Genomic DNA, 24626 nt, shown 5'->3' with positions numbered 1-24626 from the left:
ATGGTAGTGATTGATTCTCCAGCAGACATTGTTTGGTGAAAGTCACACTCACTGCCTAGGCTAATTTAATTTTGGACACTTCCTACAGAGCAAATGGTCTTTCCTATATCAGAGGTCAGACATTGTGCCGAGTTGCTCAATTTGTGCATGGGAGCAAATTTATGTATGGAGACTTTTCCCATTTGCTTGCTTATCCATTTATATTGATAGTTTTGAAATCCTGCATTGTGTGAACATCCATCAATGATAAAGCATCTACCAGTTATAGTAGAGAATATTTTTTTTTTTTTTTAATGTAATATATTGCAGTATACCAGCCCTTCGATTTGGTGGCTGCATTAATTCATTAAATTTTTTTACCTTTATTTTCACCTGGTAATAGTACAAATAATACACATTCTGTCCCTGGGCGGGTGACACGTGGTTGCTACTCAGGCTGTACGTCAAACATGCCTGCCTATGTTCAACTCCATTCAATAGGGGATGATGGGTTTGGTAGGTTAGAGAAAGAACGCAGGGCACCGGAAGTGATATTGGACGAGTTTGCGACTAGTTTTTGATATGCCTGTTTGATACTTCACATTGTGAGTACCTGTTTTTATTATTGCTGCCGATTCCAATAAATGTTTTAAATACTACACTATCGAGCATCCCTCTTTACACCCCCCCATGCCCCAATGTGAGGCTGATATAGTCACACCAGGGACACTTAAAGGGGACTTTGATGCCAAAGTAAAGATACATACCAGCAGAGCCTGAAACGTCAGGAGCCACCAGGAGATTGAAAGACACACTCATACGCTGTTACCTTACAGCGGTAAGGGAACACCTATACTCTAAGTTGCATGGAGAACCAGCAACCACCTATCGGTAGCACTCCATGCCAGAGATTGACTACTAGCACCAACACCTTCACCCTGATCACTGTGCACACACAGCCATCCATCCAGCTTGCACCTTATGAACATTATCTGCACTGCGTTTTTTTTTTATTATTATTCATTTCTATTTTCATTTCATGGAATTTAAGTGTGAATTTATCTTTCTATGGTAGCATATGTCACATGATGATGCCATTTTAAGGATTTTATGAGTTTTATTCTCATCTATTTTGTGGTACAGCATTTGGACATTTTATTAGTCCATTGTTTATACTGTCACAGCTGATTATTTATAGTTTAATGTTGCTATTTTGACCCTTCACTTATTGCCTTTCAAGTGTACCTGTCACATGAGCACATTTGCACTTTATCACCTATTTATGCACAGCGCAGCACTACTTCTACATTTATAAAAAAGATCATTTTGCTTTACTTTCTGTGACCTGTTCAGATCACAGAAAGTAATAAGGATGCAGCATGTCTGGCAAAATTAAGAGGCATTTTCTGCATTGGCTAAAATATTAACCTAAAAAAAAGAAAACCAATACAGCCACCACGTCTAAGAATTGGTAAGATGCAAATTATTATATTTTTGTTCTTGGAATTAGTTATCCTGTAAAATGACACAGTCAAGTTGAAATAAAATCTGCACAAAGCTGCCCCAGCAAAGAATGTAAATATTAGTCTGCCGAGAACATGGAAGCAATGTGGGAGTCCACTGAGCACTGCAGTAGACACAGGAGACTGACACTCCTGAAGTGGCAATTTCTAGACAGCCTTCATACAGTAATAAGACTGACCAGAGCATCATTTGTTAGGAGTAAGGCATTTACACATTTCTCAGACAAGGACAGCTTTGTGCAGATTGTTTTGAACTGGCAGGGATGCGTTAGGTAATCTTTGGTATACAAAATTTTGAGAAGAAGTAACGCTCAATGCATTTTAAAAAAACAAACAACCCTCTCAAAAAGAGAAAATAACTTTTAAGAAAATGCTTTATTTATATGACAGACATGGAAGTGAATTTCTTATTGTCTAGGCCTATGTGTTGACTTTGCTAAACCAGAGCACGGAGCAACAGAACACTGTTCAGTCTCTGTGCATTATTCGCACTGGCAGTACATGACTATGCATTGGCGTAACTTCAATGGAGGACAAAGAGGGAGAACTTAGGCAATGCTCCCTATCAATTTTACCAGTTTGCAATTACTGTGCAAAACCTCTGGCAAAACATCTTGGGTATTCACTGTGACTTTGTTATTGCTATGTACAGTATATTTAATTAGATTTATTTATTCCTTCATGGAAAAAATGTCACCCTAAAATGACAAAATCACCTTGATATCCTTGATCTGTGGACTTTTCGCGACTTTCCTCTATCTCTTGACCTGCTGTGACTGCGCTTTCTCCTTGAACTGTACGATGATTCACTGCTAGACCGATGTCTGCGTCTAAAACATAAAAAAAAAAAAAATTATATAATTATAGATAACAAATTATGGAAAATACTCATAGCAGTCAATGCAGTGTGAAATCCAATACAGATCAGTAAACATATGTTGCCATTCTGATGTATTGGTAAAGGTGGGTCCAGAGGAGGGGAGAGTGGGTAAGGATGGGAAGGGGAGGAAGGAAAGAGGAAAGGGAGCACCAGCAAACCAATCAAATGAACTAGTGTTTAACAAGACACATTATATTTGAACAGTGCAGTTAGAATGTGATAACCATAAAGACCAGTGAAAACTATGAGACCGCACATATGGGCACTGATGAGGAGACCGCACTTATGGGCACTGAGGAGACCGCACTTATGGGCACTGAGGAGACCGCACTTACGGGCACTGAGGATATTGAAACCACACTTATGGGCACTGATGAGACCGCACTTATGGGCACTGATGTAGAGACCGTACCGATATAGAAGTTTATTGGGATTTCCATAAATTAGAGGGTTCCACCATTATTGTGTTATTAGTAAGTTAGCTCTGCACTTTTTTTTGTCATGCCGACATTAACTAGTGCCACATGCCGATGTAAAGCAGCATGTCCCGGCACTTAAGGGCAATATGTTTGTCAACTGTTGTAGCTGGAGTGGGAGAGCACAAACATGCTTTGCATTTATAAGGCTGTAACCTATCTATCCTGAGGTGTGCTGAGTAGTATGGCTTGCTGGCTGCAGAATGAGGGGTGTGGTTAATGTTGAAGTGGACTTTACAGGCCTAGTGTACCCTCCAACATTCACTGCAATGCCTGAAGGTTCATGGGAGAGGGAGAGAGAGAGAGAGAGAATGATGTAATCACTATCCCAACAGCTCCTCCTTGGAGGAATACATGATGCATTTTTTTAATTAGAGAGCGCAAAAACACTTCAAATCTGTGCACAGCCCTCTTCAGATCACCCCACAGATTTTCAATCGGATTTAGGTCTGGGTTCTGGCTATGCCATTCAAAAACTGTAATATTCTTCTAGGGAAGCCATTCCTAATTGATTTGGATGTATGCTTTGGGTCGTTGTCATGCTGACCGATGAAGTTCCTCTTCATGTTCAACTTTCTAGCAGAAGCCTGAAGGTTTTGTGCCAATATTGACTGGTATTTGGAACTGTCCATAATTCCCTCTACCTTGACTAAGGCCCCTGGTTCCAGCTGAAGAAAAACAGCCTTAAGGCATGATGCTGCCACCATCATGCTTCACAGTGGTATGGTGTTCTTTTGGTGATGTGCAGAGGTGTTTTTGCGCCAAACATTTATTTTGGAATTATGGCCAAAAAGTTAAACTCTGGTTTCATCATTCTCCCACATGCTTTTGGGAGACTTCAGATGTGTTTTTGCAAAATTTTGCTGGGCTTGGATGTTTTTCTTTGTAAGAAAGGGCTTGTCTTGCCACACTACCCTATAGCCCAGACATATGAAGAATATGGAAGATTGTTGTCACATGTACCACACAGCCAGTACTTGCCAGATATTCCTGCAGCTCCTTTATTGTGGCTGTAGGCTTCTTGGCAGCCTCACTGACCAGTTGTTGTCTTATCTTTTCATAAATTTTGGAGGGAAGTCCAATTCTTGGTAATGTCACTGTTGTGACATATTTTCTCCACTTGATGACGACTGTCTTCACTGTGTTCCATGGTATATATAATGCCTTGGAATTTTTATTTTATTTTTTACCCTTCTCCTTATTAATACCCTTTACCAATGAGATCCCTCTGATGCTTTAAAAAGCTCTCTGTGGAACATGGCTTTTGCTTTAGAATGCGACTAAGAAAGTGTCAGGAAAGACCTACTAGAACAGCTGAACTTTATTTGGTGTTAATCAGAAGCACTTTAAAATGATGTCAGGTGTGTACTGACTCCTATTTAACATGTGTTTGAATGTGATTGCTTAATTCTGAACACAGCTACATTCCCAGTTATAAAAAAAGAAGTGCGCACACTTATGCACCACATTATTTTAGTTTTATATTTTTTACTCCCCCCTAAAAGATTTCAGTTTGTTTTTCAACTGAGTTGTACAGTTTAAAAGTCACATTAAAAGGTGGAAAAATGTCTAAAAATTATTTATCTTTGTCTCATGTTTACATCACAGGAACCCGGGATTTTAACAGGAGTGTGTAGACTTTTTATATCCACTGTAGGGCCCTTAAGAAATGATAAGCCATCAGTCCATCAGGATTGATCAATAATATACACCGATTTGAATTATTTTTACCCAAAAAAATTAGCTGAATACATTTTGGCCTAAATTCATGAAGAGCGATTTTTTTTTTGTTTGCAAAATCAATAAACAGAAACTCAGAAAAACATGTTTTGTTTTTTTCCCCCCAAATTTTCGTTTTTAGAAAAACAAATAAAAAGCCCAGTGGCGATCAAGTATCAAAAAAAAGAAAGCTCTATTTGTGTAAAAGAAATTACATAAATTGTATTTGAGTACAGTGTTGCATGACCAAGCAACTACACAGTGGCAAACGACAGCCCATTCTCTTCCTTCTCCTCCACTAACCAGCTAAACACAATGGGGACAGAATATTACATGTAGATTAATGAAGGCTTCACCTCCCTCTTATTCCAAGACACAGGCTGGAGGGGCATGACACAGCCTGTGACTGGCAGAAATTCACCCATACCATGTTATTTACACAAAATAAAAAAAAAGATTTGATTTCAAATATATATTTGAATGACAATTTAAAACAGTTTATTGATATTTGTTTTTACTCTGTATTCCAAAGGCTGTTTTTTTGTTTTGTTTTGTTTTTTAACATGTGAACAGCAGCAGAAGACTAGAGGCTCCTCCTGCTTATTTTTCCCTGCAGGCAAGCTGGAAAAAATCTGGGTAAAATTGGTTAGGAAAAAGGTACTTTTTTTAAATCAAATAATTACAGCGCCATTATCCACAGGAACAATGAATGAGTATTGGGTACATCGTACCCCTACCCATTCACCCCAAAAAAAAAAAAATTGTCAAGAATTAAAATGCTACACAGGTTTTTAAAGTAAATTATTTAAGGCAGCTCCGGCGTCTCTTTTCCCTCCTCCGCCGAGGTCTTCTCCCTCTGTTCTTCCTCTGATGTTGTCTTAATGCTCTCTCCCAATGTAATGCTAGGGCCGCCGTTTACTATTATTTATATAGGCATGGCCCCCTGGTGACTTCATCCAGAGGCCCCACCCCCTTGTGACATCACCGCCACATCATGCCACGGACGGTGACATCACAAGGGGCGAGGCCTCCAGATGACACCACCGGGTGGCCACGCCCCATGCCTATATAAATAGCACATGGCTGCCCTAGCATTACATTGTGAGAGAGCGTCGAGACAAGATCGGAGGAAGAACAGAGGGAGAAGACAGCGGAGAGAGGAGATGCGGCAGAAGACAGTGCAGAGGGGAGTAGAACTGGAGAGGGGGAGAAGACATCAGTAGAGGAGGGAGAAGACAGCACAGAGGGAAGAACTAGAGAAAGGAAGAAGACATCAGCAAAGGAGGGAGAAGAACCAGAGAGGGGGAGAAGACAGCGCAGAGGGGAGAAGAACCGGAGAGTGGTAGAAGACATCCGACTTGTGTCAGACCAGTTAAGACAACTCTCATTGGGAACCACTGACTTGCACACGTCATGCGACATGAGCTCCCAACGTTGGAGCGTTTGTTGTACAAGTGTGAACTCGGTCTAAAACAGATGTTTAAGCATTTTACCTTAGCCACAGCCCATATTTTTGTGCTGTGATTCACTAGTCATGCGATAGTAATGCGTCCCGCAAGCACTTCATTTGTAATTTCTTAAAGTATAACTAAAGGCAAAACTTCTTTAGTTTTGGATAGATTGGAGAGGGATTAGAACACCTGTCAGTGCCATCATTAGGGAGATTTACCCTCTCTATTTGTCCTGTTTACCATTATCATTGAAAGTGAAAGTAAAAGAATATTCCAAATTTTGGGTTGTCCCCAGAAATGTGATAGAGGGGAAATTTTCCAGGACTGGTGAGCTGGGGGTCCCCAAGGATTTCACTTAATTTGCAGGGATTTCCTCTCTCTTCCCGTTTGGATATAGAACAGGAAGTGAAGGAAAATATCCAAAAAGAGACACATAGATGGCAGGAAAAAAAAAAATCTGACAAGGGTTATAACCCTCCCTTGCTCTATCCAAAATGAAAGAAAAAAGAATGGTCTATAGCTCGACTTTATTATACTAGCACCCTACAAGGCAATGTCTGCTAGTCCAAAAGCAGCTTTAGTTTATTTTATATGTCATCCACAAGCATGCCATTACAATTCTCCTAGGAATTACCATTACAAATGGCTATATACTCCCTGATTACAACAAATATAGCCTATTGACCAGTTATCAGTGTTTGAGGCAACAGTATTAAAGCCTGTAGATTTTCTCATTGGACATACTGTTACAAGTGATTTCCATAACTTAAAGGCAACAGCCTGTTCTGTGTTGCCTATGGCTGGTTTATGAAGTGCTAGAATACAAAAGCATTTGAGCTTGGTTCTCGATACATTTGTAATGCATTTACACTACATTTGCCAGGTGTTTACCATATATTCACACCGACTTGTATGAAGGAATAAAAGCAAAGCACTACTTGATCACAAAAGCCTGTGCACACTATTCCTACAAGTAAATTACAGTCAAAACAGACTATGAGAATATATATTAAAAAAATTAAATAAAAATCGATTTACCTAAGGCTACTTTTTGTGTTTGGATGAAGAGTTTGAAAGAAACGGACTATCATAATTTTGATTACAGCAAGTCGCAAAAACCAAACTAAGGCAGGCCAGGTTTGGTGCAAATTTATTTCCTGTAACCCTGGGTTGCAGAAAAGAAAGATCGCTCTATTACCCCATCAACACTGAATGTGTTGATGGTGACAATCCCTTTCCGTGGACTTATGGGGGAGGGGGCTGTACCTGCCATGAAAAACACAGTGATTATTGATAGTGGCTATAGTCGCTGGCAATAATCACATGCTAAAAATCCAACATGCTGATTGTACCCTGGTCGATCATTAGATTGACTTGGGTACAATCAACCTGCCCATACATGGATAAAATCTCAGCCAGTCCCTGCTGACCCAGCCTCAGATTTAAACCACCTATGGCCGACTCACGGTAAGAACTAGTTTGTTAAAATAAAGATCCTTTCACACAACTTCAACTCTTGATTGTTTAAAGTGGTTGTATAGGTGTTTTTTTTTACTTTTACCTACAGGTAAGCCTATAATAAGGCTTACCTGTAGGTATAAAGAATATCTCCTAAACCTATAAGGTTTAGGAGATAAGATATTCCCCCCGCAATGCGCCGCTGACTGCAGCGGCGCATGCGCAGCGGGGATCCTCGGCTAAAGGCCCGGCAGCCGCCTGACATTGCCGGCCGAGAAGTCTCCCGCGCGCATGCGACGACATCGCCGCTCCAGCCAATCACAGCGCTGGAGCGGCGATACCCGGAAGACACGCCGAGGAAAGCCGACATCTCGCCTCGGCGTGGACCAGGCAAGTTCCTCTCACCTCGTTCCAAGGTAAGTATTTCATAATCAGCTAATATGCGGTGCATACTAGCCGATTATGGCTTTTGCTTTTCAGGTTTTAAAAAAAAATATGATAGCGGGTATACAACCGCTTTAAGTTTTAAACCTTTCCTATAAAGTCCTACTGAAAGTCTGTTGATAAAATGTACTACTGGGTGAAATAGAAATATGTGTAAAAGAGGTCATCATGAAATGCTATGTAATGTGTTTGTTTTACGATAAATGTATTGGCTGTGTAAAAATTAAAAAGTATTGCTAAATTAGAGTATTAATTCATTTTGGTATAAGTTGACTATCCTGTGTGATGTGGATGGATAACCATCACTGAAAGCCATATGGACGCCCAGGGCGTGTATGATTGCTCAGGCAACATGCATGCCGATACTTGTCCTACTTAGATTGAGATTTCTCAAACTACAGCATTGCGCTGTGTTAATTGACTAGGGACACTATGATTGCAACACCCATTCCTTCCTGGTGTGGAGGGGCGCTGCATAGTGTCCTGGGTCAACTTAACATTCAGGTGGGGTTTGCGGTCTTAGCTTTGTAGCAGGGCGTGGCCCCCTCCCTGTATGGCTCTGAGAGTGAGGCTTGGACTTTCAAGCGTCGCTTTTGGTTTGCCTGGGAACATCTTCTGCGCATACGCAATAGGACCTGGGGCGTCCACATGCCACTCACCGAGCGGTGTGGGGGGGGCTTAAAAGGTCGATGGAAATTTTACTGGAGTCAAACAAGCTGATGGTATTGATACAGTAAGTTGATAGACTATCAGAAAATTGCGAAAGTATCATTACTTAGCAAGCAGTATAGTGGTTTTAATGGGGGTTAATTGTTTCAAAAGCTAGGGCCATATATTTAGTTACCAATGGCAAGTATAACTACCCCATCAGCTTTACTAGCTTGAAATGTAAATTAGTAGAGCAATATATATATATATATATATATATATATATATATATATATATATATATATATATATATTTTAAAACAAAAATTAATATATTCTTACTTTAGATCTGTGGATTCTTATACCCAGTGGATTTTCGATAATTCAGGCAATAAACAAAATCTTAAACAGCTCTTGAGGTTTACTTTACTTAGGAATATTGATTCCTTGTAAGTCAACACATATGCATTTAAAATTAAGTGTCATGCAGTATAGCCAAATGCAGATTTTGAGTGTAATCCCAAATATATCTTTTACATAGTTTGGACCTTTATCCTCCCTTTGGCTGTCTATTCAGTTGTATAGACCATAACCCCATGGGTGTCAACTGCCATTACAATTACAGATAATATCTGATGGAAATTTAACAGGTATGTAATATAACCCATAATATAAGAACAAATACGAAGTATTGTCCAGTGCATAACACAAATGATTACTTTATGTTATATGTTAATGTATACTGTTGCATGAGTTCTCATGTTATAAATACATAAGTATCTGATTACATGTAATATGTTTTACATACATTTTTTCTTAAGGACTGTTCATCATTCAACCTAGATTGGGGCATAAACTCCTGAAAAAGCTGTGTGTAAAAAACTTGGCGAAACATGTCGAGGAGGATGCATCAATTTTAACATGGGACATGTTGAATTTATCAGGTCTTGTCATTTTGAATTTTATTAATATGAAATAATTAATGATTTTATAACACAACTGTTGATTTGTACCTCTAAAGTCCCTACTTTCTTCGTGTTTTTGTATTTAAAAATTGGGATGTGGTTCTAAAATAATTCAAATCCTTTCGCCCAGGACTCAATAGTAGTAAAATTTCTAATTTTTTAAGTCACATTCTAGGCAGATATAAAAAAACACAAATACAGTTCTGCAAAAAATACTACAATATTTGTATATTTTAAATGAAAGTAGTAGAGCCTGAATTTGACTGTACAGCAGAGCTGGAGTATGAGAGAAAGAAGCAGTACAAGGAGCCAATAAGAAGAAACATGGGAAGCAGCAGAGCAGACTGACAGAGACACAAACATCACTGTGCTGCTTCTCTCTCACTGTCCAGTCACAAATTGGGAGGGTCAATGACCGCTAGGGCTTATAGGAAGTGGGCCTAATAAGGCTGGCCATCAGACGGAGGACATATAGCAAGAGAAGGAAAAAAAAGAGAGATAGTGTTCCCTTATAGCAGGTTAAACAGCATAGTCCCTTTATAAGCTGTAAAAAACCTGGCTGATCCTGCCTGTTCCCATGTCCCCCTATGTAAACTGACCATGGTAATTGCTGATCCATGATACCGTGGTCAGTTTACATTCCTCCGTCATCCCGCTGCTCTCCTCTCTCTTGTCCCTCACCCTCCCTCCCTGTCTGTCAGTTCCTGTGTGCGAGCGATACTACAACTACATAATGTAAATGTTTGCATAAAATGATGCCCCTTTTTTTAGAAATGTTCTGTTCGGTCACGCGACCTCCGGCCTCTCTCCTCCACCGATCTAAGGACTACAGCAAGAGGGGCTGAGTGGACAGCGCAGAGATCACGTAAACTCCCAGATGATGTCAGAGGGGGATCACAGCCCTTCCATGGTAGCCCTTGGATCGGGGGGAGGAGAGCGGCTGGAGGTCACGTGACCGAACAGAAATTATCTGAAATTAGGTATTTAGAGGCATAATTTTATATAAACATTTACACAGTGTAGTATGGCTTGGCAAAACAGAAGGGCTAGCAGTAATCTTTCTTTGACTTTACAACCAGGGCTGTGGAGTCGGAGGAAATTTTGGGTACCTGGAGTCGGAGTCGGCAAACAATGCACCGACTCCGACTCCTACTAAATTTAGATTGGAATAAAAAATAAAAAAAAAGCAAGTTTAAATGTCCCAATTCACAAAAAGTTATAATTAATGACTTCTCTACTGTAAGAATAAAGACCAATGCATGCAGTGCCTCACGTAACCGCAAAACGAACACGTTAAGTGACAGTGAAGAAGCATGCTTTTCATGTGCTTCACTATATGGCACGCAACGCACAGTTAGGAGCTGCAATACTTATACTTTCCATAGTGTTGTGTTCTGCTTTTACAGGGAACGCAGCGTCCATGTGTAACCTAGCCTCTCACTGATAAGGGATTAAATAAATATGTTTTTTGCAGGACTAGAGAGTGAGACACTTGTATAAGTGAAGGGAATGGAGGGCCAATAGTTCAAGACTGAAGCTGTAAACCATTGGAAAAACTGCTGTCATTCAGCTAAAGCTATAAAAACTTGTAAACTCCGATTGTTAGCTTAAACTTTAAACATGACTATGGGATTCTCCTAGGAAAATCATGTTTTAGAATACAAAACTTTTGTTTTCATTGTGTTTGTCTTTTGCTTAAACTGTGCAATACAGTAGACTGTTGGCTTCCCAGCCAGTAGTCCTGTGGTAGGTTGCGTTTCTTTCCCTCAAGGAATGTATAAAATACATTTGCATATTAATACAGAGGAGTCGGAGTCGGGGAGTCGGAGTCGGAAGTACATAAAACTGAGGAGTCGGAGTCGGAACATTTATCTACCGACTCCACAGCCCTGTTTACAACCACTTTAATTACCTAGTAACATTTTTTTAGATCAGTCAGTATCCAAATTAAGGTTGCATTATAATATAAATTCAGTGTAGGTGTATTGCATTTGGATATCTGCACTGTCAAACACATGACTCGGCAGTTTTCTGCTATTAAAACCAAATCTAAAGTGGAACTCCCACCAAAACTTTTTTTTAGCTTTGTACCAAGTGGTAGTATTGTGGTACGGGCCGTTTAGTGCTGGTGCCAAGCTTTACCAAAGGAGAGGGGTAAATGACTGGTAAAGTTGTCTTGAGGGTACATTACTTCAAGTAGGTGTAACCAGTTCAAGAAAAGCCACAACTTGCAGATCACCTGTAATTACATACAACATCTTTTTTATATAGAAGGTTGGGAACCTGTCCCAGGAGCCTTCATATGGGCCCATTTGGATAAGGTGTGATAATCCTGACAGCCCAATTTTCAACTCCAAACATGGAAAACTAGAAACTCTAACACCCCAGCCTCATAAAAATACATTTTACAATGGAACACTGAACATTATACCTTTATATTGGGCTTAAAGCGGGGGTTCACCCTTAGAGGGCACTTTTTCCCCTTAGATTCCTGCTCGTTTTCTCTAGGGGAATCGGCAATTTGTTTTAAAATATGTGCAGTACTTACCCGTTTACAAGATGCATCCTCTCCGTCGCTTCCGGGTATGGGCTGCGGGAATGGGCGTTCCTTCTTGATTGACAGTCTTCCGAGAGGCTTCCGACGGTCGCATCCATCGCATCACGATTTTCCGAAAGAAGCCGAACGTCGGTGCGCAGGCGCAGTATACAGCCGCACCGACGTTCGGCTTCTTTCGGCTACGAGTGACGCGATGGATGCGACCGTCGGAAGCCTGTCAATCAAGAAGGAACGCCCGCTCCCGAAGACCCATACCCGGAAGCGACGGAAGAAGATGCAGCTCGAAAACGGGTAAGTACTGCTCATATTTTAATACAAATAGCCGATTCCCCTAGACCGAACGAGCAGGAATCTAGGGGAAGAAAAAATAATTTTTTAGAAATGGGTGAACTCCCGCTTTAAACACCATAGCTACTCTGGAAAGCAGCTTCAACTTATAATTTTGAAAACATCCAACTACAAGAGACTTGCTGGAAGAGTAAAGAATCACCTAAATGCTACACAATCTTGTACAGCTGTGATACATACACTGGGCACAGGTGATGTTGACAAAATTTGTTTACACACATGGTAGCTAGTCAGAGAAATTAACCCATGAAATTGTACCCAGAGTTTAAATATGTTTTGTTCAATCTACACTATAATAAACATTAATGCTTCTACTGGGGTATCTAAACAACAAAAATATGATGAATTCAATGGTTTATCGGAAGAAAACTATGAGAAAAAAAAAAGGGATTTTTAATACAGCTTACCTGTAAAATCCTTTTCTTGGAGTACATCACGGGACACAGAGCGGCATATTCATTACTATGTGGGTTATATGGAGTACCTTCAGGTGATGGACACTGGCAATCTCAAACAGGAAGTCCCTTCCCTATATAACCCCCTCCCATAGGAGGAGTCCCTCAGTTTTGTAGCAAGCAGTATGCCACCCAAAATGTTCCCCATAAGAGGGGTGGGAGCTCTGTGTCCCGTGATGTACTCCAAGAAAAGGATTTTACAGGTAAGCTGTATTAAAAATCCCTTTTTCTTTTCCGTACATCACGGGACACAGAGCGGCATATTCATTACTATGTGGGATGTCCGAAAGCAATGCTTCCAATGAGGGGAGGGAGACATCTCAGCCAGGAGATTTAATTCAGAAAGTATTCTTTAAATCATAATAAATCCAAATTAAATCCAACAAAAAATAATTATTCTGATTAATTTAATTAATTCATTAATCAATCAAGGGTGCCCCGAGTCTAGAGGATCTCAAATCGCAGCCTGCAGCACTGCCTGTCCAAAGGCTGCATCGGCCCTTCGTCTCACGTCCAATTGGTAAAATTTTGTGAACGTGTGGACCGACGACCAGGTTGCCGCCTTGCAAACCTGAGCCATAGAGATCTGGTGGTGTGCTGCCCAGGAAGCGCTCATGGCCCCAGTAGAATGGGCCTTAACTGATAAAGGAGGGGGCAACCCCTTCAAGCCATAGGCCTGACCGCTGGGCTTTGGCACGATGAACAGATTGGAGTAAAAGCCTAGCTTGTGCTCCTGAACTGGTACCTCTACGATTACCCCTTGGTTTAGAAGACGATCCAAGGCTGTTAGCAAGGCAGCCCTCTTTTCCGGATCGCTTGGAATTCTTGATTCCTGAAAATGCGGAGGGGGAAACTCCCGAAATTCTATTTTGTAACCAGTCGCCACCAGGGAAAGAACCCATTTGTCGGGGATCTTGGCTTCCCAAACTCTTGCAAAGAATCGAAGCCTGCCCCCCACCCGATTGAGTGGGGGCGCCCCTTCATAACGCTGACTTTGGAGCAGGTTTAACTGGCTTGCGGACCCATGGTCGCTTGCCACCCGCGGCCTGCCCTTGCGACTTATTACCAAAGTTTGACCGTGCGGGAGGCCGTCGATACTGCCTGGGGGCCGAGGGCCCTGGGGCTGGGGATTGCTGCCGCTTAAATGCTGGACCCCTAAATCTCCTTTTGACTGGTAAAAGAGTACTCTTGCCACTAGATATCGTCTGTATGTACTTATCCAGATCTTCCCCAAAGAGCCTCCCTCCGTGGAAGGGAAAACCCGCCAACAGCTTTTTACACGGAGTCTCTGCCGACCAATTCTTTAGCCACAGGAGCCTTCGCATATGCACCAAGAATAGCGACAGACGGGAAGCTTGTTGGATGGAGTCCTTTATGGCATCCACCGCGAAACATAGAGCCCTGGGAAGGTCGGCCAGATCCTGTGCCTGCTGAGCCGGGAGCTCTTTTAGCATCTGCTTAGTCTGGTCTTTTAACGCCTGACAAACGCCAATAGCAGCCACGGCCGGTTGCACCACTGCCCCTGCAGTAGAAAAGGATGCCTTCAAAAGGGTTTCCAACCGCTTATCAACCGGATCCTTGAACATCTGTATGTTTTCTACTGGGCAAGTTAAAGATTTGTTTACGCAGGAAACCGCTGCATCCACAGCGGGAAGCACCCATTTCTTTGAAAATTTTTCCTCCATAGGGTACAAAACAGAAAACCTTTTAGGAGGAACAAAAATTTTATCGGGCCGGGCCCAATCTTGAAAGATCAGGTCTTCCAACAATGGGTGAACCGGAAATACTGCGTTACTTAATGGTGCCTTTAAGGAGCCCAAAGAAGACATGGCAGGAATCTGAGGCCCTGGCGAGGGCAGTTTAAAAGCCGAGCGGACCATGTCTGTTAAAGACTGTACCCACAGATTCTCAGCTTGAGAGACCGAAAAGGGTTCCTCAATAGTGGACTCCTCAATGTCTGAACCTTCTAGGCCCTGCTCCGTTTGGTCCTCCTGGGATTCTAAATCCTCTGGGGAGAGAATCTCAGCATCAGAGGACACCAACTTAGGGGACGGAGATCTAGTCCGCTTTTTTGGCTGCCAGAGAATTAGTAAGAAAAGTAGTCAGCCTCTGTTCTAACCCCTGCAGGGAGACAGATAACATATCCTGCGTGACAAACACTGGGTCGGGCAGAATGGGGCCAGCCACAGCACCCACCACACCTAATGGCTCCTCAAAGGCGGCATCTTCTAGCTTTTTTGGGAGAGGACAGAACTTGATTAAGATCCTCCGAGCTAGAGGGGGAACCCTTCTGTTTCTTTGCATTTTTAGCACCTTTAGTCCCCGAACCTTTAGGGCCCATGATACAATACCGAGGGACTCCGCTACTAACAACTGACTGTTGTAGCAAGGAGAACAAAAAAAAAAAAAAATATAGGTAGCTTAAGGTAGAAAACCTTATAAGCCCATGGGAAGGTAGTGCAGACCTTTCCCTGAAAGAAAAACTTTTTTTTTTTTTTTTTTCGTTTTGTCTTTGTTTTTTTTTGTTTTTTTGAATATTTAAATTTTTGCACTTTAAAGGTACTGTGTGAATGCCAGACTGCTGTCAAAAAAACCTTTGGCTTAATAGAGAAAATCAGGGGAACATCTCCTATCTTCTCCCTTTAGTCAGTGAGGAGCTTAGCTCCAGACCTAAACAGGTCTCTTTTACCGCCACTAGGTGTCACCCTGCTCCGCTCTGTGTCCCGCTCTGAGTTCCTCCAGTCAGCAGACGAATCCTACACTGACCGGAGGACAGAGCTGCTCAAGATAACAGCGAGGGGGGAACGCCCCTCTCTCCCTGCCGACGTCACGACGCTCCCCGCCCCCTCCGCGCGCATCTACATCACGCGCGCGCGCGCGTCCCAGAGGAAACCATGAAGGAGAGGAGCAGCACGCCGGCGGCGTCCGGGGACCAGAGCTGTAGGGGAAAACGCACCTAAACTCAGGTAGGTCCCTGGCCTTAAGCCGAGAGATAACGGGGGTGGGCTTGCCCTACTTGTCCTAGAACCAGGCAAAAGCCTCTACCCCCCAACAACCATGCGGGACAGCCACCAGCAACACAGTCCGTGGGGGTGGGGAAGTATGCTAGTAATGGGAGGTGACCATCCTGTCTAAAAGACATAGTGGAAAAGTTTGCCAATGCAGAGCATCCCAGGCTAACCCAACTAGACTTCCCCCTGAGAGACCTGCCGACGAACCAAGTTCCGCAGGCCCCCCTCTTACCTGCTCCACGCTGCAGGGTATTGCAAAAAGCAAGAGGCCCAATCTTCCCCCATCTCCGTGGGTTCTGTACTAGACCTTCAGGGACCCGGGTCCTGCTGGAACACCACTGCCCTGGACCTATACAGCATCCTGGCAACAGTACCTTTTGGACTTTAGAAAGCTCAAAGTTCTGGGCCCAGGATCCAGCCCCTTAAAAGGAGGCATTATAGGCGAAACCCCACGACTTGGGGCCCGGGTACTGTCCACTTTGGCTCTGAGGCACTTTGGACAGATCCGGTATAGTCTGCCTAGTCTCAAGGATCTGGAGGCAAACTTCTTGTGACCAACACCTAAGACACTGGCGAAAAAACTGAGGGACTCCTCCTATGGGAGGGGGTTATATAGGGAGGGGACTTCCTGTTTGAGATTGCCAGTGTCCATCACCTGAAGGTACTCCATATAACCCACATAGTAATGAATATGCCGCTCTGTGTCCCGTGATGTACGGAAAAGAAAAGCACATAGCTGAGGTATAAATCATCATGGGTATACAAAAGTGAGAGGGGAGGGTATATACATTAAAGTGGTAATAAATGTTAGCCCAACATTTAATATTTCTGATATGTGCCTGCTGTACCATGTACTTGTATGAAAAGTTATCCTGTTCTATTTGTATTGCTTCCTTTGTAAAAAAAAAATCTGACCATGCTATGCATGAGAGTGCAGCATGGTTAGTTTTCTCTCTCCGCTGGGAACTCAGCCTTCACAGCCTACTCTCCTCCAATAATCAGTCTGGTTCTGACACTCCCCCCTCCCCCCGCCCACAAATTCACTGGAAAGACCAGTGAGCTTGCTGTTTATCCTCCCCTAGCTCTCCGATCTCCTTATGCAGCTGATAACAGAGGATCACTGAAAAAAAAAAATGTCTTTAAAAGAACAAAAATATTTTGCATTTCATTTCTATTTTAAACTTCATGGATTGTTTTACAGGGTGAGCGTTCACAGTGAGGGGAAAAAGTATTTGATCCCCTGCTGATATTGTACATTTGCCCACTAGGGGTGCAACGGATCGTCCCCGATCCGTGATCCGAACGGGTCATCCCGTTCGGATCGGCACACGCCGTGATCCGCGGAGCCCTCCGGAGCCTAGGCCTAGGAAAGTCCCCAGCTTCGGCCTAGCTCCGGAGTGGCGGCCATCTTGCTCCACCCAGTCTGCTTGCCAGAGCCCAGCGTGACACGCCTCCCCAGGGAGGCATGTCACGCTGTGCACTGGGCTCTGGCAAGCACACTTGGAGAGATATAATGTTAGCAGTGAAGCACTGGTGTGAGAGGAGGAGGGGGGGGGGGGGGAGAGCACAATAGCAATTTACAGGGGTGGATTAAAGAGGAAGCAGGTGAGGCTGTTTGGACAGGACTTGTTAAAAGTACAATCTTGATGTTTTTACAACAAGATTATTTACTACTGCATGTTATTTCCCCCCAGTTCTGACAATGACTATAAAGTGTGTGTGTATATATATATATATATTATATATATATATATATATATATATATATATATATACATATACATATACATATACATACACACACACACACACACATACATATATGTACACACACATATATTTGGACCGATAAAAACTGACTTTTTTTTTTTTTTGCTGAACCGAAAATGATCCGATCCGTGACTCCTGATCCGAGGATCGATCCGATCTGTGAGTTTTTTGATCCGTTGCACCCCTATTGCCCACTGACAAGGAAATGTTCAATCTATAATTTTAATGATAGATTTTAACAGTGAGACAGAACAACAAAAATATCCAAAAAAAAAAAAAACACCTTTCAAAAAAAGTTATAAATTGATTTGCATTTTAATATGTGACATGACTTAGTACTTGGTGGCAAAACCCTCGTTGCCTATTACAGAGGTCAGTCGTTTCTTGTAGTTGGCCACAAGATTTGCACATATTTCAAATACCGTATTTATCTTCCTATAACACGCCCGGCGTATAGCGCGCACCCCCAACCTAGAAGGAAAATTCCTGGAAAAAAATAAATACTTACAGTTTGGACGCCCCTCGTCGGTGTCTTGTCTGGCGTCCATCGGCGGCCTTGTCCGGTCCGGCGTTCTTCTGCGGCCATCGTGGTGTCCTCTCCGCTGTGTTCTTCAGCCAATCCCCGCTTCCCGCGCTGTGTTTGAACCACTCCGCCGACATATACCGAGCGCAGTACACTCGGGTAGGCCCGGCTCCTCTGACGTACAGGACGTGACCACGAGAGGAGCCGAGCCTGCCCGAGCATACCCGAGTGTACTGCGCTTGGCATATGTCGGCGCAGTGGTTCAAACACGGCGCAGGAAGCGGGTATCGGCGTACATCGCGCACCCACGATTTTGCCCCGATTTTAAGGGCAAAAAAGTGCGTGGTATACGCCTAAAAATACAGTACTTATTTCACTTATTAAAATGCAAACCAATTTATTACTTTTTTGAAATGCGTTTTTCTGGATTGTTTTGTTATTCTGTCCCTCACTGTTAAATCAAACCTACCATTAAAATTATAGACTGATCCTTTGTCAGTGGGAAAATGTACAAAATCAGCAGGGGGATCAAATACTTTTTTCCCTAACTGTATACTTAAAACCCAAAAACAAACATTATATTGTAGCTTACAAATTCTTAAATTAACATTCCATTTCTTTTTTTAAGATTGATTACTTCTTTTTTCATTTGGTGATTTGACCAGCAAGTCTGTTTGTCAAAAGAACAAGCTCTCCAGCAGAATGTATGAGTTACAGAGACAAGCCAAATCATTTAACACTAGCAGGGGTGGTTACAATGATTAACTTTTATTTATGTAAAACCTTTATCCCATTGGTGCTCAACCTGTGGCCCTCCAGCTGTTGCGGAACTACAAGTCCCATGAGGCTTTGCAAGGCAGGCAGTTAGAAGTATAACTCCCAAAGGCTGAGGCATGATGGGACTTATAGTTCGGTAACAGCAGGAAGGCTACACGTTGAGCACCCAGGCAATTTTTCCCAAAAGGGACAAAACTCTTTGCAGTAACTGATTGTGAGCTGGAGTTTGGCTGCAATTTGTTAGTGTATTTAAATCTGCTCATACATCCAACACTCCCCTACCCCTAGAATGACAACACTGCAGTCCAAAGGTTCCCTGAGCTACTTCATTCAGGAGAGGGGGCACTCCAATACAGGTGATATGTTACTGGTCAGATGAAAACTGAGGAGGAAAAGCCTAAATAAAAAACAAAAACAAATGCAGCCACCACATCTAATGACTGGTAAGCCATAAAGTATTGCATTACATTTTTGGTTTAAAATTTAATGCCGCTTTAAAAATCTCTCATGGCCTTTTAATTGGTAGCACTAAATTACAGCACATTGACAATCAGAAATGTGACAAGTAGCAAAATAAAACACTGACTTTAATCTGACTCAAAATATATTTTAAAATTTTGGAATATAGGTTCCAACAATGGGATTTAAAGCAGAATATGGCCGTTACCATGTGATAGCAACAATATGAACCCAACTGTCAGCATAAAGCAAATAAGAGGCAAAGAAATTCTGCCACACTACACTTCAGAATCAAGGAGCAGAAATTCAATATGCCAGCAGAACTGATGAACATCTGCTTCACTGATCTCATGTCAAAGATGGCTTGGATCATTCGCAATAGGAAAAATGTTAAGAAACCATCTGCAGGATAACAAAGGCCTTGCTTGGTAGAGAATCTGCTCAGACGTAAACTTCTTGGTTCAACTTGGTAAAGGAAAAGATTACTGCCAAAAAATGAATACCTGGAAAACACAGGACAAGTACTGTGCATGGCATGTGGAATTTACATTTAGTAAAAATTTAAAAAATGAAGAGAAGAAACTGCATTTTGTATGGGAAAAGCAATCTGAGAAAACAGCGGACCAATATTCATAGAAACCAGAAAGTTCTACAGAGTATATAAACTAATTGGGGATGGATTCACACCAAGAATTTTCATAAATAAAGCCAAGGCTGGTTCTATCATCTACCAATGCAGCATACTTGTGAACGGGAAACTTTGATGAGCTCCTGAATAAAGCAGACAACTCCTCAGATGAGAACAGGGAAACCATTTGTCACCAGAAAACATCTTATGAAGATAGAGCCAATATGACATAACATAAAAACAAGAAATCAATAAGCATGGAAAACATCCCGGCAGATTTTACTTTATTATTTAACAACTCAAGATTCTATTAAATAATTGGAAGCATCTGAATTAAAAAGGAACTGCCCAATCAGTGGAATTGTGCAATTATGTGTGCACGTCATAACAAAGAAGATCCAGTGGTGTCCAAAAATTCTAGATGTGTCTCTCTCAGTATTATAAACAAAATCCTCTCCAACGTTCCTTATTTATTCCTCTTAGAACTTATAGGCAATTAGTGATGTGATTTCTTTTTTGTTTACACAAACTATTTATTCAGAAATATTGCAAATCAGATTGCATTAAAATATATAAACATTTTGGTATACAACATGGAAAGTTACTATCATTAGCATACCAATATATAAGTATACGTCGATACAAACAATATGGATGTTTTGTACATACCAGTGATAGTGTTATCATCAACAGATCGTGCACAGGTCAAAAAAATATATGAAATATAAAGATATAATCCTAAACCTATTTAAAGTGGATGTAAACCCAATTCATAAAATTTGACCTATGCACATACAGTATATCTGTAGCGTTTTCTTATCTCTCTTCAAAGCACTAAGTCCCGTGTGTTTCTGCTGTTTTGTTGCTCCATTATCAGCATAACTTCTGACAAGTTCTCAGATACGGGACATAAAAGTAGCTGAAAATGTGTTGTGGGAGGTTGCTATAAATAAATTAGCAGAGAGCTTGTCTTGTCACAGCACAGCTCTGAAAGTATCTGACACAAGCAGACAGGTGGGGAGGGGAGGAGAGGATAACGTAGAGGACACAGGAGACAGAGAGCAGGGCTGCAGATGACGGAGGCGCTTAAACTGACCGTGGTGTCAGGGCTCAGCAGTCATGGTTTGTTTTTGGGTTAACAAATGATTTAACTGGTGTCACTTTATCACTTTAACTGTGTGTGTGCGCGCGTGTACACAGACAGCCTATGGACGTACAGCTGTACTCACAGCCAAGGGCAGCAAGGGAACTCTGAAAGAATCAAGCGACACCAATTCCTTCTCACAAAGAAGGGAAGATTTTAAGAAATTATAGGCTTCACAACTGTAGTGCTATAAGCTTATTAGGATACAGAGTTTAATAGCCCTTTAAAGTGGTTGTAAACCGCTGAAAGAAAAAAAAGTCTTGTAATAAGCCGCCATTATTCTTTGGCATTCTGCAAGACAGGAATGATACATTTACATGTGTTTTGCTTTCGGATCACTCTTCAGAGAGCATTTGACGGGCTGTGAGACAGAGTTGTATTACCTCATCATTACCTATTTTAACCCCCCAAATACTGCACTGCAAACATGTACATTGTTAGCAATTGCAGTGTGGCTCCATTTACTATAACTTGTTGTGCCTGACAGGCAGTAGTGCCAATCAAGCACAACACAAGGTATAGTTCCCACTACAGCCATGAAGCAGAGTGTCGCAGTCGTGGCATGTGTTCACCCCCAGCCACTGCCCCTTCAGCTAAAGGGGAAGCAGTTGGGGGTGGTAAAAACTTGTGTTTGTGTTGCATTTGTACACCATTCATTTAAACAAGCCCTAAGACTGCACTGATTCTAGTATGGAATCACTTGCAGCTAAGGCCCATTTCACACCTTGTGTAGAAGGTGGGTGTGTGTTTAGTGACTACACATACACTGTAAAACAACCAAAGATTTGTGTGTGACTTAATCGACTTTTTGCGATTCGGCACTGTGTCGCTTTAACTGACGGTTGTGCGATGTGGCTCCCAAACAAAATCAACGGCTTTTTTTCCCCACAAATAGAGCTTTTGGTGGTATTTGATCACCTCTGCGGTTTTTATTTTTTGTGCTATAAACAAAAATAGAGCGACAAATTTGGAAAAAAAAAAGCAATATTTTGTACTTTTTGCTATAATAAATATCCCCATTTTTTCTTTAAAAAAAGCTAATTTCTCAGTTTAGGCCGATACAAATTCTTCTACATATTTTTGGTAAAAAAACAACAATAAACGTATATTGATTGGTTTGCGAAGTTATAGCGTCTACAAAATAGGGGGAAGTTTTATGGCATTTTTATTATAATTTGTATTTATTTTTTACTTGTTATGGTGGCGATCTGCAATTTTTTTTCTAAACTGCGACATTATGGCACACACATCAGACACCTTTGACACTATTTGGGACCATTCACATTTATACAGCAATAAGTGCTATAAAAATGCACTGATTACTAGGGATGCACCGAATGTTTTTTTTGGTCCCGAAGCCGATACCGAAAAGGAAAATACAAGATCCCGAAAACCGATACAGCACCGATACCGAAAGTGACTTTTTTTTTTAAAAACAATGTATACAGGAGATGGTCAGAGACTGGGGACATGGTACAGGAGAAGGTCAGAGACTGGGGACTAAGGATGAGCTCTGGCGTGTTCGCATGATACACGTGCAGAGCCCGTCAGGAAGTGTGCACGGCGCTGCGCTAATCACAGTCAGGGAGACATTTCACGATCCCTGCAGCCGAGCATCGGGACAATGTCTCCCTGACTGTGATTAGCATAGCGCCGTGAACACGCCAGAGCTCATCCTTACTGGGGACACGTTACAGGAGATGGTCAGAGACTGAGGACATGGTACAGGAGATCAATGCAGCCTACCAGTGCCCATCATTTGCAGCCTGCCTGTGCCTCACCAGTGCCCATCATGCAGCCTGCCTGTGCCTCACCAGTGCATATAAACATACACATATAAAAAACACACACACACACACATATATAAAAAATACACACACATGCAGACACCCAAACATGCAGACACAAATATATAAACACACATACATGCATACAAACATATATGGACAGCCTTTTTAAAAATCGTCAGCTGCAGCACTGTACCTTCACTCTCCATGCCGGGTACTGCACTTTAGGGGGAGGCAGAGAGCACAGCACACACTGCTATACACCTCTCTTTGCTTTCACTTTCAAAGAAAAGAAAACACAGCGTGACCGAGCTCCTGCACTGCCGATTTACACATTAGCTGAGCATAGGGGAGGCCAGTTCCATATGCAGCCACCGCTCAAGGAGGGGGAGAGGGGGCACACAGAGACCCCACGGGCCGCCTGCAGCATGGGCGAGGAGGGAGGGGAGGAGGAGAGAGTAAGGACTGGTGCTCCAGAAAGACACCCCCATGATGGGCGGGGCCCTGCCCAGCACGCCCCACACCATTGTTGGTGTGAATACTCTTTCGGCGAATTGCCGAAAAAGTCATTTTCGGCAGCCGAAATTTAGATGCATCCCTACTGATTACTGTATAAATGTGACTGGCAGTGAAGGGGATAACCAGTTAGGGGGAGTGGCTTACTGTGACACGTCCCTGACCGCTGCTCCCGAGAGGGAACAGAAGATAAGTGCCGTGTCACCAGGCACAGGTACTAGGGGGCAGGATTCAAAGCTATATATATATATATATATATATATATATATATATATATATATATATATATATATATATATATATATATATATATATATATATATATATATATATATATATATACATACATACATACATACATATATACATACATACACACACACACACACATACATACATATACACATACATACATACATACATACACACACACACACACACACACACACACACACACACACCTTGCTTTGCCTGCCTGTGCCATTCTGCCGACGTAAATGTGCATGAGGCAGTCGGCAAGCGGTTAAAAAGGCAATTCACTCCACCGCTCCCCATATTGCCCCACTTTTTTATTGAACTGTGATCACTTATCCTGTATGTCGGTTTTTATTAATTAAAACCTACCCCTTTGACCTGCACCATCGGAGCCCCTAAATTTTCTTTCTTTTCATGTCTTGTGGATGAAAGCTTTTTAAAACTCTCCAGTTACTTCCGGTTCCGGCGCCTCATGGAGTGACTGCTCTCCTCAGCAGCTCCCGCCGCACGACTCCAAATCCAGCCTGTAAAACCCCCTCGAGCAGCCATCCGAACCCCCCTCCACCTCTGGGCACGTCCCCCCACGACCATGGATCGGTTCGTGGAGAAATCGGGCATCCGCAGCCACTCGGCCCAGACGGCGCCGCCGGCGGCGGCCCAACCGCAAATCGAGGCCCCGGCTTCGGCCTACTCCGCTCCGCGGACCCCAGACGCGCCGGCGGCGATGGAGGTGAGCGGCGCTACCTCCCCCTCTCCTACCTCACACGCTCCCTCACCCCAATCAACGGGGAACAACACATCCCCACCACACCAAGTGGGGGATAATACAACCGAGCGCATTGCTCAGGCCGTA

The 24626-nt window shown here is 42.5% G+C and overlaps 1 protein-coding gene across 2 annotated transcripts in view; it reads right to left on the bottom strand.

The window, feature by feature from the left end:
* The window catches only part of RSRC1 (arginine and serine rich coiled-coil 1), a 486535-nt gene that overhangs the window by 434279 nt on the left and 27630 nt on the right, over positions 1 to 24626 (bottom strand). For both annotated transcript variants that reach the window (XM_040349251.1, XM_040349250.1), the window contains exon 3: positions 2219 to 2332. In XM_040349251.1, the coding sequence (XP_040205185.1) occupies positions 2219 to 2332 (114 nt within the window). The remainder of the gene's footprint in view (positions 1 to 2218; positions 2333 to 24626) is intronic.

This window comes from Rana temporaria, chromosome 4 (genome assembly GCF_905171775.1).
Source record: "Rana temporaria chromosome 4, aRanTem1.1, whole genome shotgun sequence".
NCBI lineage: Eukaryota > Metazoa > Chordata > Amphibia > Anura > Ranidae > Rana > Rana temporaria.
This window is presented reverse-complemented; position numbering and strand designations above follow the sequence as displayed.